The sequence below is a fragment of the Ichthyophthirius multifiliis genome (assembly GCF_000220395.1).
Source record: "Ichthyophthirius multifiliis unplaced genomic scaffold scaff_1120509251231, whole genome shotgun sequence".
Classification (NCBI taxonomy): Eukaryota; Ciliophora; class Oligohymenophorea; order Hymenostomatida; genus Ichthyophthirius; species Ichthyophthirius multifiliis.
The window spans coordinates 3664-19290 of NW_004086076.1; the positions used below are offsets into that span (position 1 = coordinate 3664).

General features: G+C 18.0%; 4 protein-coding genes across 4 annotated transcripts, besides 19 other annotated features; 1 reads left to right on the forward strand and 3 right to left on the reverse strand. All coding sequences in view use genetic code 6, as the record gives it.

The window, feature by feature from the left end:
- Window positions 1-219: 219 nt before the first annotated feature.
- Window positions 220-579, reverse strand: IMG5_164230 (hypothetical protein; the record flags this gene model as incomplete). Its single annotated transcript, XM_004030236.1, has 2 exons — window positions 220-346; window positions 459-579. Coding segments are annotated over 2 exons (248 nt in total), but the record flags the coding sequence as incomplete, so codon positions are not given.
- A 1729-nt stretch (window positions 580-2308) lies between these two features.
- Window positions 2309-2342: a microsatellite.
- Window positions 2343-2726: 384 nt separating this feature from the next.
- Window positions 2727-2777: a microsatellite.
- Window positions 2778-3381: 604 nt separating this feature from the next.
- Window positions 3382-3448: a microsatellite.
- A 1-nt stretch (window position 3449) lies between these two features.
- IMG5_164240 (WD repeat protein) lies at window positions 3450-6781 on the reverse strand (the record flags this gene model as incomplete). The annotated part of the gene is made up of 10 exons (XM_004030237.1): window positions 6725-6781; window positions 6532-6672; window positions 6321-6465; window positions 6153-6263; window positions 5895-6013; window positions 5321-5848; window positions 4979-5169; window positions 4476-4919; window positions 3837-4435; window positions 3450-3722 (listed from the first exon to the last, which is right to left on the reverse strand). Exons 1-10 carry the CDS (start codon window positions 6769-6771, stop codon window positions 3450-3452), a joined length of 2598 nt encoding a protein of 865 aa, XP_004030285.1. The 5' UTR covers window positions 6772-6781.
- Window positions 5178-5232: a microsatellite.
- Window positions 5192-5232: a microsatellite.
- Window positions 5214-5319: a microsatellite.
- Window positions 5860-5893: a microsatellite.
- Window positions 6048-6112: a microsatellite.
- Window positions 6081-6138: a microsatellite.
- Window positions 6782-8545: 1764 nt separating the features above from the next.
- Window positions 8546-10090, forward strand: IMG5_164250 (hypothetical protein; the record flags this gene model as incomplete). Its single annotated transcript, XM_004030238.1, has 2 exons — window positions 8546-9356; window positions 9579-10090. 2 exons carry the CDS (start codon window positions 8546-8548, stop codon window positions 10088-10090), a joined length of 1323 nt encoding a protein of 440 aa, XP_004030286.1.
- A 976-nt stretch (window positions 10091-11066) lies between these two features.
- Window positions 11067-11110: a microsatellite.
- Window positions 11071-11111: a microsatellite.
- A 199-nt stretch (window positions 11112-11310) lies between these two features.
- IMG5_164260 (hypothetical protein) lies at window positions 11311-15034 on the reverse strand (the record flags this gene model as incomplete). Its single annotated transcript, XM_004030239.1, has 9 exons — window positions 11311-11331; window positions 11494-11562; window positions 12096-12153; window positions 12200-12265; window positions 13177-13358; window positions 13415-13715; window positions 13762-14121; window positions 14770-14780; window positions 14939-15034. The coding sequence occupies 9 exons, from the start codon at window positions 15032-15034 to the stop codon at window positions 11311-11313; spliced, it is 1164 nt and encodes a 387-aa protein (XP_004030287.1).
- Window positions 12156-12196: a microsatellite.
- Window positions 14710-14765: a microsatellite.
- Window positions 14810-14860: a microsatellite.
- A 96-nt stretch (window positions 15035-15130) lies between the features above and the next one.
- Window positions 15131-15214: a microsatellite.
- A 271-nt stretch (window positions 15215-15485) lies between these two features.
- Window positions 15486-15597: a microsatellite.
- Window positions 15487-15627: part of a microsatellite that runs on past the window's edge.
- Window positions 15502-15623: a microsatellite.
- Window positions 15502-15627: part of a microsatellite that runs on past the window's edge.

A 15627-nucleotide genomic window follows, 5' to 3' on the forward strand; every position in this document is an offset into this window, starting at 1 on the left:
GCAAATTCTTTAAAATTATAAATAATATTATATTAAAATTATCTTAATTTATTTTTATAATACATTGTCATAATAAAATTTATTCTCTTCAAATATTTTTTTTATAGCATATTAGAAATTAGTTACATGATAATCAATAGCATCATTTTATTTATTTTCTCTATATTTACTTAATAAGTAAAAAATATACTAAAAATACAATAATAATAAAAAAAATACTTCACAAAAACAGTTTTCCATCCCAATTCTTTGGCCTAAATCAAATCCATATTTATATTATCTCCTATCATATACACTTCACCTGGTACAAACTTATTTTAATCAATTTATTAGATCGCATAATTGTCTTAAAAATAAAAATATAATAAAAAACACACATAAAAATAATTTTTCATAAATATATAAATTATTTAATAAAAAAAAATATTTAAATTCTTTTAAATATATATGTACATTACATGCTAATTAAAAAGATTGTTTAAAAGGTTTTCCGAAAAACTGAATATTTTAGCTTGGAAATTTCTATTTATATAGTTCCTCATATAATTTTAATAAAACACTACAAAAAGCCCCTGAAGTTATCTTCGGTTACCCAAATCTAAAATAATGAGTTATATTTGTATTAAAATATATAGGAATTGTTTCCTAAGGCATTTTTTCGGGTATTTTATATGCTATTTTTCCATTATTAGTCGTCAATAAATCACAAATAATTTAAACTCCTTCTTCCCATTTAAAAAAATCACTCAAAATAAAAATAGCATTAATTTAAATAGGTTCATTAAAATTATAATCATTCAAAAAAGGAATTCTTTTTAAAATATGATTTTTTGTTTCTTCTATATTATGTGGATTTCTTGCCGAAATGGGTACTAAAAAGGGATATAATGAAGTATATTCTTCCAAAGTAATATAATATTTAATATTAGAATCAACTAATTATTAATTAACCTCTTATTTTCCCAAAACTAAATAAATGAAAAAAATGAAAAAAAGAGATATTAAAAAAAAATGTTCTTACTTTTTATTTACTTAAAACAATTTATTCTTAATATTTCTAAAGATAAGGTTTAATAGTAGTGTAATTCATAACCAAGTTTTATATTCCCATTTGATTATTTGAGTTTAATTTCAAGCTTTTATTTATATATTCAATTCTGGATTTTTCTAATTGATTATTTGATTAATTATTCGTAAATAAAACAAAAGGCAATTTTTAAAAGGCCTCATTTTAGTATTTTTATGGGCATATTTTAACTAATGGTTATCTCATATTTAATATCGGACCTCGTGTTTAAGGAAGGAACAATTAATCGTTCATAATTACTCCATCTATGTCCGATATTACTATAGGAAGCTTTTACTTCTTTCGGAAGGAATTTTTTAAAATATTCATTTTTATATATATATATATATGTATCTTTTGTAAATAATTATTTATTAATGTGCTTTTATTTAAATAGTTTAATTTATATAAACCAAAACTAATTCTTTTTTTATTTATTTATAAAATTTAATAATTTTATTTTAAATTATCTTTACTAATCTTATTGAATATTTATATACATTCATTATCTTTATTGATACAATAATTTTATAATTAATTGTTATTTTAAAAAAAAAAAACTTTTTTATACCAATAGTTTTAAAAAAATCTTATAATATATATATATTCATTTAACAAAAAACATAAAAAACAAATAAAAGTAACTTAATTTAATTCCTACATTAAATTGACAACATAATAATTTATTTTTATAAAAAGATCCAGCTCTATAGAGAAAAATCATCAAAGAAAGTTCCGAACACACATTTCATTTTTACGCCATTACAAATTGATTCACTAAAATCAAACATTAAAATTAGTTTCAAATGATATTAATTATAAAATATTAAAATCATTAGAGTTATTAATCTGCTCATTCCTCCTTATAATTATTTTGATTATTTAAATACATTAAAATTACTTTCCCATAAGATTAATTTATCAATATATTAAAATTTTAAGAAACACTATTATTATTTTCTTTTTTAATAGATGATATTAATTAATTAGTTTTTTTTGAAAATTTTTTATTGAATTTTACATTTAATTTTCAAATAAATCTATTTAAAAAATTGATATTATTATTTTACAATTAAATTATTTATTTTTAAGCATTTATAAATTATCAAAAATATGCATTATATAAATCTTCCAATTTTTAATTTAGTTTTTTAATAGAATCCTATTTTCTAAATAATCAAAACAACCATATAAAGAAGAAAATGCACAACCATTTAAAATCAATAGTGATATACAAACTATTTTTAATTATGTATTATTTTAATTATAATATTATAAAACTGTAGTTTGGTTATAATTTATAAAATTATTGAATTATTAATCCATAAAATTTTTTCATTATATTAGAATTATATATTTATAAAGTAATTTAATTTATTGGATGATAAAAAAAATTACTTCGTTTAGAATAATATTTTTTATTGTTATTAGTTATTCGAATGTATTTATACATATTTAATTATTATTTTTATTGTTAAAAGTTTTAATAAGTATATATATTCTTAAATATAAGAAATATTGCTTTATTTATTTAATAAATTTAAAAAAATGCTAATATATTTTCACCAATTATTTATATCAAATTATTATCTATCTGTATATTTTATTTTACTATACTAATAACTAGTATATATTCTTTTTAATATTTGTATAATATTTGTATATATATATATATATATATATATATATATATATATATATATATATATATGGATAATCTATAATTTTATATATTATGTCCTTGTTAAACTAAATTATAAGAAATATTGTTTATTAACTTATAGTTTATATTTTTAATTTGATTTATTGAAAATTATTATTTTTAATTTATTTAAAATACTTATGAAAAAATTAAATAATATATTAGATGTAAAAAATAATTACATATATAATTATTTAATTAATATTTTTTTATAATAAATATATATAAATTTTCTAAAATATGTTAAAATTAAATTCATTAATTTTTGTATTTTTTATTTATTTAATCTATATTAAGAATAATTAAATTTTAATTTAAAATTAAATAAATTTGCAAAAGCATTATTTTTTAAAAAAAATTAAATTTTTTTATTAAAAAATAAAAATGATAATATAATTATTATTTATAATTTTTAAAAAAGCAGTTATAATATGAAATACATTAATAAAAAATTATAAAAATGTTTTTTTTTTTGAATTTAAATTTATATTTATTTTATATTTTTTATTATTCATTATTCATCTATAGTATCTTTTACACCTTTAGTATATCCTGTAGGATATAATAATTTTTATAATCTATCATGTTATATTTTTTAGTCACAATCTTCATAATATATATATATATATATATATATATATATATATATATATATATATATATATTTATATATATAATATTTCAATAAATAATACCATGAAGTCTATATACATTAAGATCTCCAACAGTATCTCCTGTAATAATAACAGGCGCTCCTGAACCAAATCTAACAATAGTTTTAGGTGCTGAATTTTCATTTTCTTTATTATCCTTGATAACTGCGCAAGGATCAAGCATATTGTTTTTAGCTATATCCCACAATTCCATTCTTCCATCCTTAGCTACACTAGCAAATAAAGTCGAACAATTTGGACTCCATTCAACGTCTAAAACTTCATTAAATAAATCTAATGACTATAAAAATATTAAAAATATGTGTATTTTAGAAAAAATTTAAAATGTAAAATTATACAAAAGAATATATATATATATATATATATAATAAAAAATGAATATAAATAAAATTACTTAAAATGTGCTTATAGGTAATTCTTCTTTAATATTCCACAATTTACAACTCCAATCAGCTGAACAACTCAAGAAAATATCAGACCAAAACGGATTAAATCTAACTTTATATACTGGCCCAGTATGTGCAAAATAGCTTTCCAAATATTACTCTGAATAATTTTTAGAACATCTATGAATAGCTCCATCATCAGTAGCTGCTAAATAAGTAGAATACTCTCCTTTAATAAAATCTATAGAAAAACCAGAAGCTTGTCTAAAATTAGTGCCTTCATTCGACTATTCCTTACTGGCAGGGTTCTAGGCTTTTTTTAAGCCCATTAATTCTAGATTTTCAAGTTCTTTTTTCATGTTCCATTCCACAATACGCCCATCTGAACTTATACTGACCAAAGATTCTCCCTTTTCGGAGCCTTTATTACCTTTTCCAATCCAACTTAATTCCCATATAGCATCACTGTGTTTTCCTTCTGTTTCCCGATTTGTAGCTACTGGTTGGTTTCCATGTTTTCTTATATCGTATATTGATACTATACCATCATAGCTTCCTGTAGCTAATAAATTAGGATTTTAATCAGAAAATTTACAGCAGGTTAATTCTAATTTATAAGATATAATAATATATATATATAATTTTACTTGAATTTGTTTTAATAATTCTTTCTGGATATGAAGGATTTTTGAGAGTCCAGAACATAACTAGTCCATTATTATTAATATTAAGATCTAATTCTCCATAAGTGGTAGCTAAGAGATCTTTATTAATAGGATTCCAATCAGCGCACGAAATAGTTCTATCTCTTGATTATTCGCATGAAAATTTAAATAAGTATTCTAAAGTATCTTTTTTTTTTTAATTTTATTCTTCATCTTCTCCATCCTTTTCTTTTTATTTTTTCGTGAATAACATTTACCCGAATTTCTTATTTATTTCATCGTCAACCCTTTTATAGAATTTTACTTCAGGATAATTTCTATATAAAATATATTATTTATGGTATGTATTTTAATTCAATATCCTATCTACATATTTCAAATATGTCCCCAAACAATCAGTTGTCATTATTTTTTACTCATCATCATCTATATATATATATATATACATATTTAATTAATTTATTGTTTCGTTTTGTTTAATATACTAGGCTATTTTTTAGCTTCTTCTACTCTTTATTTAATCATTTCAGCTTCTTCTTCTTCTAATTAGGCTATCGATTACTAATGTTATCTTATTAAAATTTCATGCTAAGCTTTGCTAATAGTACCTGCTCCATATGTTTTAGTTGCGAAACTATGAGTTTCAAACTATCTTTTCATTTTAGTACCTGATAAACTTTTTTAAATAAAAATTTAGGAATATAAAATTTAAAATAATAAAAAATATTAATATAATAAATTATTATAAATACAAATAGAATAATTAAAATGAATAATATATATAAATATTATAAAAAAAATATTTAAAATCAAAATATATAATATACTCAGCTAATCTAGATGAAGATTCTCTAGGATTTGTATCATCTGAAAGAGCATTAGCAGCTGAATTATTATTAACAGATTAAGTTAATCCTAGTCTATTACCTTTGACTTGATTTTTTTCTAATAATAACAGCTAAGCTCCTGGAACTTCGGCTCTGGAGTGTAATTAAATAGATTATACATCAAGAGGAAGCAGACAAAAAGGATTTTTTACACTTTTTTTATATTCAAGTTCAATATTTTTTAATATTTCTTGTTATAATAATTCAAATTCGTTTAATTATTCTTATTATTAAGCATCATATATGTCCCAAACAGCTGCAAAAACTCCTTTCTCGGACTTTTCAATCCTATTAGATTATTAAGTTTATAATTTGGGAGCATATTTAAATGTTTGAGCAGATCTTTTAGTAAAATTATCACTACCAACTATATCTTAACAATGTTAATCGTATTTTTAATTTCTTTAATTCATCTTTTCGGTTGTTTCATTTTAAGCACTTAATACATTAGGAATTAAGCATGAAGGACTAATAAAAATTATTTTTTATTTTTTATATTTTTTAAATTTTATACATAAATAATAAAATTTCAGTTTCTGATTCTTATAAATTGATAAGTATATCAACTTCTTTTTAATTTTCACTAATTTATTTGGCTTTTTTAACTTTTTTTTCTTTTTCTTCTCTTGCTTTCTAATTATATTTTTATACATATATATAAAAAAAAATATATTATAAATATAAATAACTATATATATATATATATATATATACATATATATATTTATATATTTTATTTAATATTTATATTTAGATATCTCTTTTTTTTTACATTATCTTCTTCTGATTCTGAATATTATTCAGATCTTCTACTACTTTCCATCATAGAAGATTCTTTTATATTTGAACTACTTTCTTTTTCTTCACTTTCAGAATTTTTTTCCTTTTTTTATATTAATAAATTGTTTTTTATTTTAAAATAAATTATATATATTCTTACCACACTTTACATTACACTTGATGATTATTCCATTATTGAAACTTATGGTTTAAAAGATTATTTGGCTTTTTTTTATTTTTAAGCTAATTCTTATTCAAAATTTTAAAATTCTTTAGCCAAATCTTTCATTTTTTTAGTAATCAATCTTTTATTTTAAAAATAAATAAATAATTATTTGCACATTATATATATTTTTTTTTAAAATATATACATTTTCGGTGTAACATATATACTTCCTTCTTTTACATATTCATTATCTCTTTCAGATGTAGTTGATTTTAGTTTGGAATTTTATACACGCGATTTCGCTACACTATTTAATTTGTTAGTATTTCCTGACATTAATTTTCGACTGTTTTATTTTTTTTAAAAAAATCATATTTATGTTTTGTTTTAAAATGTACGTCATTGTTGGACCTGCTCGGGCAGTACTTTGAACTTTTTAACTCATTTAAATCTTTGTATTTGTATTTCCGGCAATTAATGATTATTACTGTTATTAAGATTAATCCATTTATATAGTTTTTTATTTAAACAAAAAATAAAGATTAATTAAAATTATAAATATTTATTATTATTTAATATTATTTTGAAAAAAAAAATAAAACAATTTTTAAATATTTTTTATTAATATTTATACAAAAGATAGATAGTTTTATTTTATTTATTATTATACTTACAAAATATAGTTATTTATTTATATTTTTATAATTAAAGAATTATTAGAATTATATCAAAATAATAATAATTTATTATTAAATTTATTTTATTAGTTTATTTATCTATTTTTATAAAAAAAACATTAATAAATGTTAAACGAAATAAAACTAAATTTATTGAATATACTTCACTCTAATCATATTTTTAGATATTTTAGCTTTTATCTTATTTTACTTTTTTAAATTCCTGAAATAATAAGTTAAATATTTAGCTAATAATCCTTATTTTAATTAAATATAATTCTTATTATAATAATGTTCGTATTAAACATAATAACATTATTATTCAATATTCTATCTAATAACAACAATAAAATTATCAATTTAATTCAAATAGTTCTTTCATTATTAAGCTTTGAGCTTTTTATTTAAACTTAATTAAATTATCAATACTATTGTCTCTTTTTTTTGATAATCCAGAAATATTATTTGAACTGTTAAAAAATACTTCTTAAATTAATAGCATTGTTTTTTATTCAAACATATTGCACTTTTAGATTGATTACTTTTTTTAAATAGTCTTATAACTTTTTTCTATTAAATATTTTTGCATTTATACTCATAAATTAAATTAAAATATAAAAAAGTGCGGAAATAAAAAATAAAAGTAAACTTTAACTAAATTTAAGTTCTTAAACAAATCAAAATTACGAAAATCAAACTATAGTTGAAAATATAAACGAAAATATTCTTAATTCAATTGATATTTAAAATCATACTAGATAAAAAGAGATTAATATTCCCAAAATCAAGCAAAATTATTCATTTTATACATTTATTGATAAAAATATTGAAAAAAATTTAAATAAAGTAGAATAAAAATCACCTGCAATAAAATTAAATGAAAAATAGAATAAAAAAATACTGAAAAATTTCAAAAGTTAACATTTTTTAAAAGAGAAATAAAATATATTATATAACAGTATTCCCAATTTATTAAATTCTGCAATAATTATTATAGACAATAAATATTAAATAGTATACACAAATAAAAATTTAAAAAAGTTCTTTGATTTTTAAACAGATAAATAATTGTTAGATTAAATTTTAGGATTAAGTCTTTTAAGACAATCATAATAAAAAAAAAAAAATATGAAATCTTAATTCAATAAATTCTCTTCCATTTAAAGCAGTAAATTTGAAAATTAGCATTCTTACTTAGATAAATTAATTAATGACAAAAAAGAATATAAAAATTCGTCTTAAATTCCATCCTAAAATACTTTTTATTTAAACAATTCATTTAAAAAATGTTTTATTCCTCCTTCCATAATAGAGAATTTGAATATCGATGAATCCTATATAGGTGGTTTAATTGATTAAATTTTAAAATTAAATACATAATAAACTTGCAAGACCTTAAATTATAGCAAAAGTTCCAGAATCTCTATTGAAAATAATAAAGATAAGATAAAACTTGACAAAAATAACAACGATATATTTTATTATATTGAACAAAACTACGTAGTAATAAATATATTTTCTAAAAAATCCAAAATCGAGCATATGCAAATAAAGCTTGGATATTTCTAGTTCTAAAACAACTTCAAATATTAAAAATGCATCCTCATAGAAATCTAAAACATGAACGAGTAGTATATACAATTCTAAAAAAAAGGCCTTAAAATATATAAAAATAGGATGCTATGTTCTCTTTCACATGAATTAAAGACTCCTTTAAATTTAAGTATTACTCTATTAGAATATTTATAGTAAAATAAATTGGCAAATGATGAAGTTTAAGAATAAATAATTTCTCCATCTTTAAATTCAAATAAATTATTACTAAATGTAGTTAATGATTGCCTTGATTATGCTTAGATTTGCTTAGGGAAATTCTAGATTAAGTTTTAGTAATTTTCAATTTTATAATTAATATAGGAATGTGTTGAATTGGTTAAGTTTTAGGCTTTTTAAAAAGGAATTAATATAAAAACTTTTTTTGATGATTGTTTACCGAAAGATATTAATTCTGACCCTTCCAGATTAAAATAGATAATACTAAATTTATTAACTAATTCTATTAGATTTACCGAAAAAGGCAATATTAAAATTTCCACAAAATCATTACCTGAAAATCTAATTAGAATAGAAGTATAAGATACTGGATGTGGAATTACAAAGAATTAAATTACTAAAATATTAAACTCTTTTGGCAATATTAATAACTAAAATGCTTTAAATACATAAAATGCAGGTTTTGGATTAAGTATAAGCAATATATTAGCTAAAGGGTTAGGTTAAGGGCGGAAAATAGAAATAAAAAGTGAACTTAATGTAGGTTCTAGTTTTATTTTTTATATAATTGATTACCCTAGTAATTTAAAAGGATTTAAATATAATGAAAAACAAATTTTCGGAATTGATATTGATAAATGGTTTAATTTGGATAATGCGTCTTTTTATTAAAATAAATCATAAGAAACTTTAGAAAATTAAATAATTACAGACGCTTATTCCTAAGAAAAATCTACATATTTTAATCCAAAAGATTACGAGGATAATTATACGGAGGAAAATATACATGAAAATTCATAAGAATTTAAAAATGAACCAAATAGTAGTTTAGCAAAATAAAAAATGAGTAATTATATTTTATATAAATAAAATAATATTAATTATAACAATAAATACTATTCAAAGAATTTATGTAAAAATTGCTCTTGTATTTTAATCGTGGACGATGTTTAATTTAATTGTTATGTTTTGAAGTTAAAATTAGATTAATATGGGTTTAAATGTGAAATAGCAAATAGTGGAATGGGAGGAATATAAAAAGTGTAGGAAAAATTTAAAAGTTAATGTTGTAAAAAATTCCATTTAATTTTTATGGATATTGATATGCCAGGAAAAAATGGACTATAAACTACTTAAGACATTATTTAATTTTATAAGTCTATGCAAACTACTGCTTGTGTTATTTCGGCTTATAGTGCTTTTGTTGGATAAATTGATAAATAAAATGCTTTTGATAGTGGAATGTAATATTATATTACTAAGCCTTTATAATAAAAAGATTTAGAAACTATATTAAATTAGGTCTTTTTATGATAGTTATTTATAATACTTTTTTTAATTTGTATATGAATTTATAAATATATATATAAGTTTAAATTAATGTTTTTTTAAAAAAAAAATAATAATAATTTCAAATAAAATTAAATTATAAAAGATTTTCAAACAATTTAATATGGTTTATATATATTTATTAATTAAAAAAAAGCTAATTTTTTATTAGTTAGATATTAATTAAAAACTATAAGAAATCATTTTTTTTCAATTAATTTTAATTAAATTATCCAAGAAATAAATAATATTTTTATAAAAATATTAATAATGTTATTTTAGTGCATTTTATATCATATATGTTTAAATTAAATTAATCATTTATTTATGTTTAAAGAATTAGATTTATTTAAACATCCATAACATTAACATAATTTATTACAAAAATAATTATTTATAAAGCAATCACAATATTTTTTTTTGCATTAAGACTTTTTACAATTACAGTTTCTTTGGTTTAAATCTTAATTATTTTATCTAATCATATTTTTAGAGCTATTCGTATCCTTAAAACTCCTATTTAAACAATCTAAACATTTACAAAGCTCACTACACAATTCTCCCCTTTCAAAACATTCGCAATATAATTTCTAACATTATGATCTTTTACATTTACAAGGAATATCTGAAATATTTTTTTTTTTTTCAATTTCTATTACTTAATTTTTTTATTAATTTTAAATCTCTTCGCATTTTTTGTTTTTAATAATATTCTTATTAGTCCTTTTTAACTTTATTTTTTTAACACTTTTAGCTTATTTTAGAATATATTTATCAACTATTTTCTATGATTTTAACGAAAAGGGACTTTTTATAGAAAGCATTATATACTCTCTAACATTTAAAGCATAATTTATATTCTTCTTAGTATTAATTAAGATTTTTTTATTTTATTTGATTCTTTAAGTTTACACTTATTAAAATAAATTATTAAAAGGTCTAAAATCTAATTAAAATTCACAAATATAAATAAAATAATAAATAAATAAAAAAATAGTAAATAAATCCATTTAAAAATTAAAAAAAAAAAATATTAAACTTTTGCTATATTTTTCAGTCTGTTTTTAATAATCTGTATCTAATTAATTATTCTAATTTATATTCTCTATTAATAAAATTTTATCTTTTTAATTATATGTATATTTTTTAGTTATTTTTTTTAGAAATATTAATAACTTCTATCTGCTTAGTCTGTTTTATTTAAATCAAATATTTAATCTTATGATCTAATTTAAATTTATTAAAATATTTAACTTTTTTATTTATTTTTATAATAAAAAATAATCTTTTTTTATTTTCATTTTTAAATAATAACTTATCATATAAATACTAAATATTATTATTCATGCTTGAAATAGGCGAAATTTGATTTTCATAATAAAATTTACTAATTTCATTTTATTCCATATTTCTTTCTTCTTTTTTTTTGTATTGTTTTTTGTAGAATAATAAAAAATCTATTTTATTATTATAAAATATTAAAATTAACAAAATATTACTTAAAAATATAATTAAATAAAAAACTCTAATTTATTTAATAAATAATATTATTATAATTATTTTAATTTATTATGAAATAATTTAATATTAAATTCTAATTATGTTTATTTTAATTACAAAATATTATATAAATGAACAATTTAACATTATAATTCTTTTTATTTAATATTTCCAAAATATGATCTCTTAATAATAAAGTAGTACAATATATAAAAAATATAATTGAAATATTGATGAAAAATATACAATTTTTTTAATCGATAAATATTTTTTATAAATTTAATATGTTATATAAAAAAAAAGATATTAAAAATATTTCTAATATTAAAATAAGAATTTTATTAAAAAACTAAATAAATATAAATTTCATATTTTTATAAATAAAATACTAATAAATAATCTCTATATATTAATCATTAATTTTTTTTTTTTTGATTAATCTTTAATATTAATAAAAAATATATTTTTAATCAAAATCTTCTAGTTTTACAGGAGGTAAATCAATATCAAAATTATCTTAAAATTCATTTTCTTATATTTCTTATATACTAAATAAATTATAAAAATAAATATAAAAAAATATAAAAATAATACTCATTATTAATCGAAATAATATCTTTATTATCATTATTATTTTAACTTTATGAAGAACTTTTTTTACTAATAATATTTAGATTATAAAAATTATTATTATTATTATCATTTAGCCTATTAATTATTAGATTAAGCATTTCTTTAATTTCAGTATAATTATTATCATAATCATTCTTTCCTTAATAAATAATATCATTTACTTTTTGCTAACACTGCAATTTATTCAAACATCTAATTTAATTTTTTTATAATAGATAAGCTTCTTATTTTTTTTATTTTTCATCTTCCTTATAATTTTAATTTTCCTATAACTAAATATTGTTTATTTAAAGGTTTTAAGATTAAGCACTTATTCGGTTATAATTTTGACTTTAAAATAGTTTGTTTATATAATAAGCAGACTAATTTTTATCATAATGTAAATCAAAATGTTATTATTATCTTTTCAATTATTCCTTCTAAACCTTTAGTTTTTCATTTTAAAAAACACTCATACCTCTCCCTAAAGCCTAGGCATCATATATTATCCTTATATCCTGTTCTTATTAATTTATTGAATTATTACTTTTTAAAGTGCTAAAGCTTTATTAATATTTATTATTTTCTAATTCTTAGAAATTATCTACTTCTTCTTCCTCTTCTTCTTCTGAAATATAATCTTCAAGTTAAGTTAGTTTTTAATATTAATCTTTATGTTATTTTTATTTTTAAATGACGGCTTTTTTCATTTACAATCTTATGCATTAACTTGTTATATGATTTTATTTTTCACACAAAAAACATTTTAAATTAAATAATTAATAATCTTTTTCATATATCATTAATTATTTTAATTCAATAAATGTTTTCTATTTTAAAAAAAATTATTTTTTAAAAATATATATATATATATTTTTACATAATCTTAAGGAAAATTCTTAATAATATTAATAAATTTATTCTTAGAAATTATAAAAACATTCGAAAAACTTAAAGACCTAGCATTTTCTAGCCTTTTTTCTCCTGTAAAAAATTCATATAATCCCAAAAAATTCCCACTTTTAATGGCTTGAATAGGAATTCCTTAACCATCATTATAATTAGGAAGATCATAAAAAATTTAAATTTCTCCATCATCAACATAATATAGAAAAGCATCATCCTCTTATTCAGATTATTCCTTTTATTTATAAATATTATAATTATAAATGTTTTAATTTATTAACAAAAATATACTTAATAAATAATATCATCTTCAAAATACTTTATTTCTTTGATTTCAAAAGATAGAGCAGACAAAAATTATTCCGAAAAAAACTAAGACCACTTATGATTTTTAAAAAAGAAAGAATTACTCTCAAACATCAATTTATTCCTCAAATTTAAAGGTAAAGTTTAAATAATATTATGTTCGAGTTTTTTATCCCTTGATTTCTCGTCTTTCCATTGAAAATCTAAAAAAGCATTGATTTTTGTCTATAAATTCTTGTTTATTTACTTATCTCTCATATATCTATTAATAGCATTTATATAAGACCTTTTTTTTTAATTTGAAAAAATTATAAATATTTATATAAAAATACTGATATTTAATATCTCCAGTAGATACTTCGGAAATAATATACCAAATACTGTTAATAGAATAAGCAAATATTATACAAGACATTAACATACAAATAAGGGTAATAATAACTTCCATAGGAGCCACAGGTGTTACATCTCCATATCCTACAGAAATCATAGTAGTAACACTCCAATATAAAGCATATTCATAATAAATTATAGTATCAAGTTCTATTAAAGGGCTTATTTTAGAAAACCAGCAACCTGCTTTTCCATATTATTCTTGTTCATGTAAACCTATTCTATAGAAAATACAAGCGAAAAAGTTCGATATAAGCATTACAATAGCACTTAATCTTAATAATTAATAAGCTGCTTTTCTATTTAAATATGTATATATTTTTTATTATTATATATACATATATTTTTTACGTTTTCCTATTTAGTTAAAGATATTTGATTATAACTGCATTAAAATTCAAAATATTAAAAATTCTAAAATAAAAAAGTAAGCATAAATAATATTAAAAGTATATTGTATGATTATTTTTTCTTATAGTATTCAATATTAATCCTAAAATTCCCAAAAAATCAGTCAAAAAATGTCCATCGTAAACTTTCCTTATATAATTTCTACAAATAAGAATTCTATCTTTTATAAGTGTTCCTTTCGAATAAAATCCGACATTAAATCTGATAAAAAAATCAACTATAAAAATTCCAATAATGGAATATAATCTAAAAATGTCTCCAGATTAATCATTTATCAAATAAACAGAGAAGAAAAGTTCAATAGGAATAATAAAAAAAATACACAAAGTAACTAAAAAAACTAGAAACTCCCATGCGAGTAGATATCTATTATCAGGTTCTAATACAGGAATATTTTTATAATATTTCATTAAAAAATCCAATTGATAATTATTTGAATCTCAAAATAATAAATATATGTAAAAATTTATAATTTTTATATATAAATATATATAATATATATATATATATATATATATATATATATATATATTTACTTAAATATTTACTATTTATAGTTAAATTATATAATGATTTATATATTCTATCATTTTTTAAATATATCTATCTTTTATTAAATAATATTCTTTAACTTTTGTTTTATCTTCGTTGCTTTTATGTTTAGTTATTAAAATTTTCAAGTTTGGATTAAAAACTTGATTTTACATATGAAAGGTGTGATTCTAAATCTTAATCATCTAATAGTTAGACATGAAGATGTTTAGCGTTAGAGGAAGGGTATTTATTATATTAATTAATCATAATTAAATTATGTATAAATTTATATTTTTTTGAATTAATAATTAATCATTTTATAAATAAAAAATAAATATAATTAAAAGAAGTAGAAATTATAAGATAAAAATATCTTTTGAATATAAATATAAATTAAAACGATATTTTTTATATAATATCAAAAATAAAAATATTTTGAAATAAATAATTATAGACTATTTATATAAGTAATATGCATGTATTATTACTAAAATTCATTTAAAAATCATACTATTATACAAGCTTCGTATAAAAATATTTTAATTCAGATTTTAATGCATATTTTCTTTATCTATTTAACTCACAGTATTTTATTTATTATTAATTAAAAAATTTCTTTAGTACGTAATTATCATTTTTTAGATGGCATATCAATACCCATAAAAAAAAAAGTAAATAAATAAATAAAAAAAAAAGAAAAGCAAAGCAAAGCAAAGCAAAAAACAAAATAGAATAAAATAAAAAAAAAACAAAAACAAAAACAAAATAAAATAAAATAAAATCAAAAGAAAAAGAAAAAAGTATAAAAAAAAATAAAAATAAAAAAAAAATTAATAAAAAAAAAAAAAAAAAAAAATTAA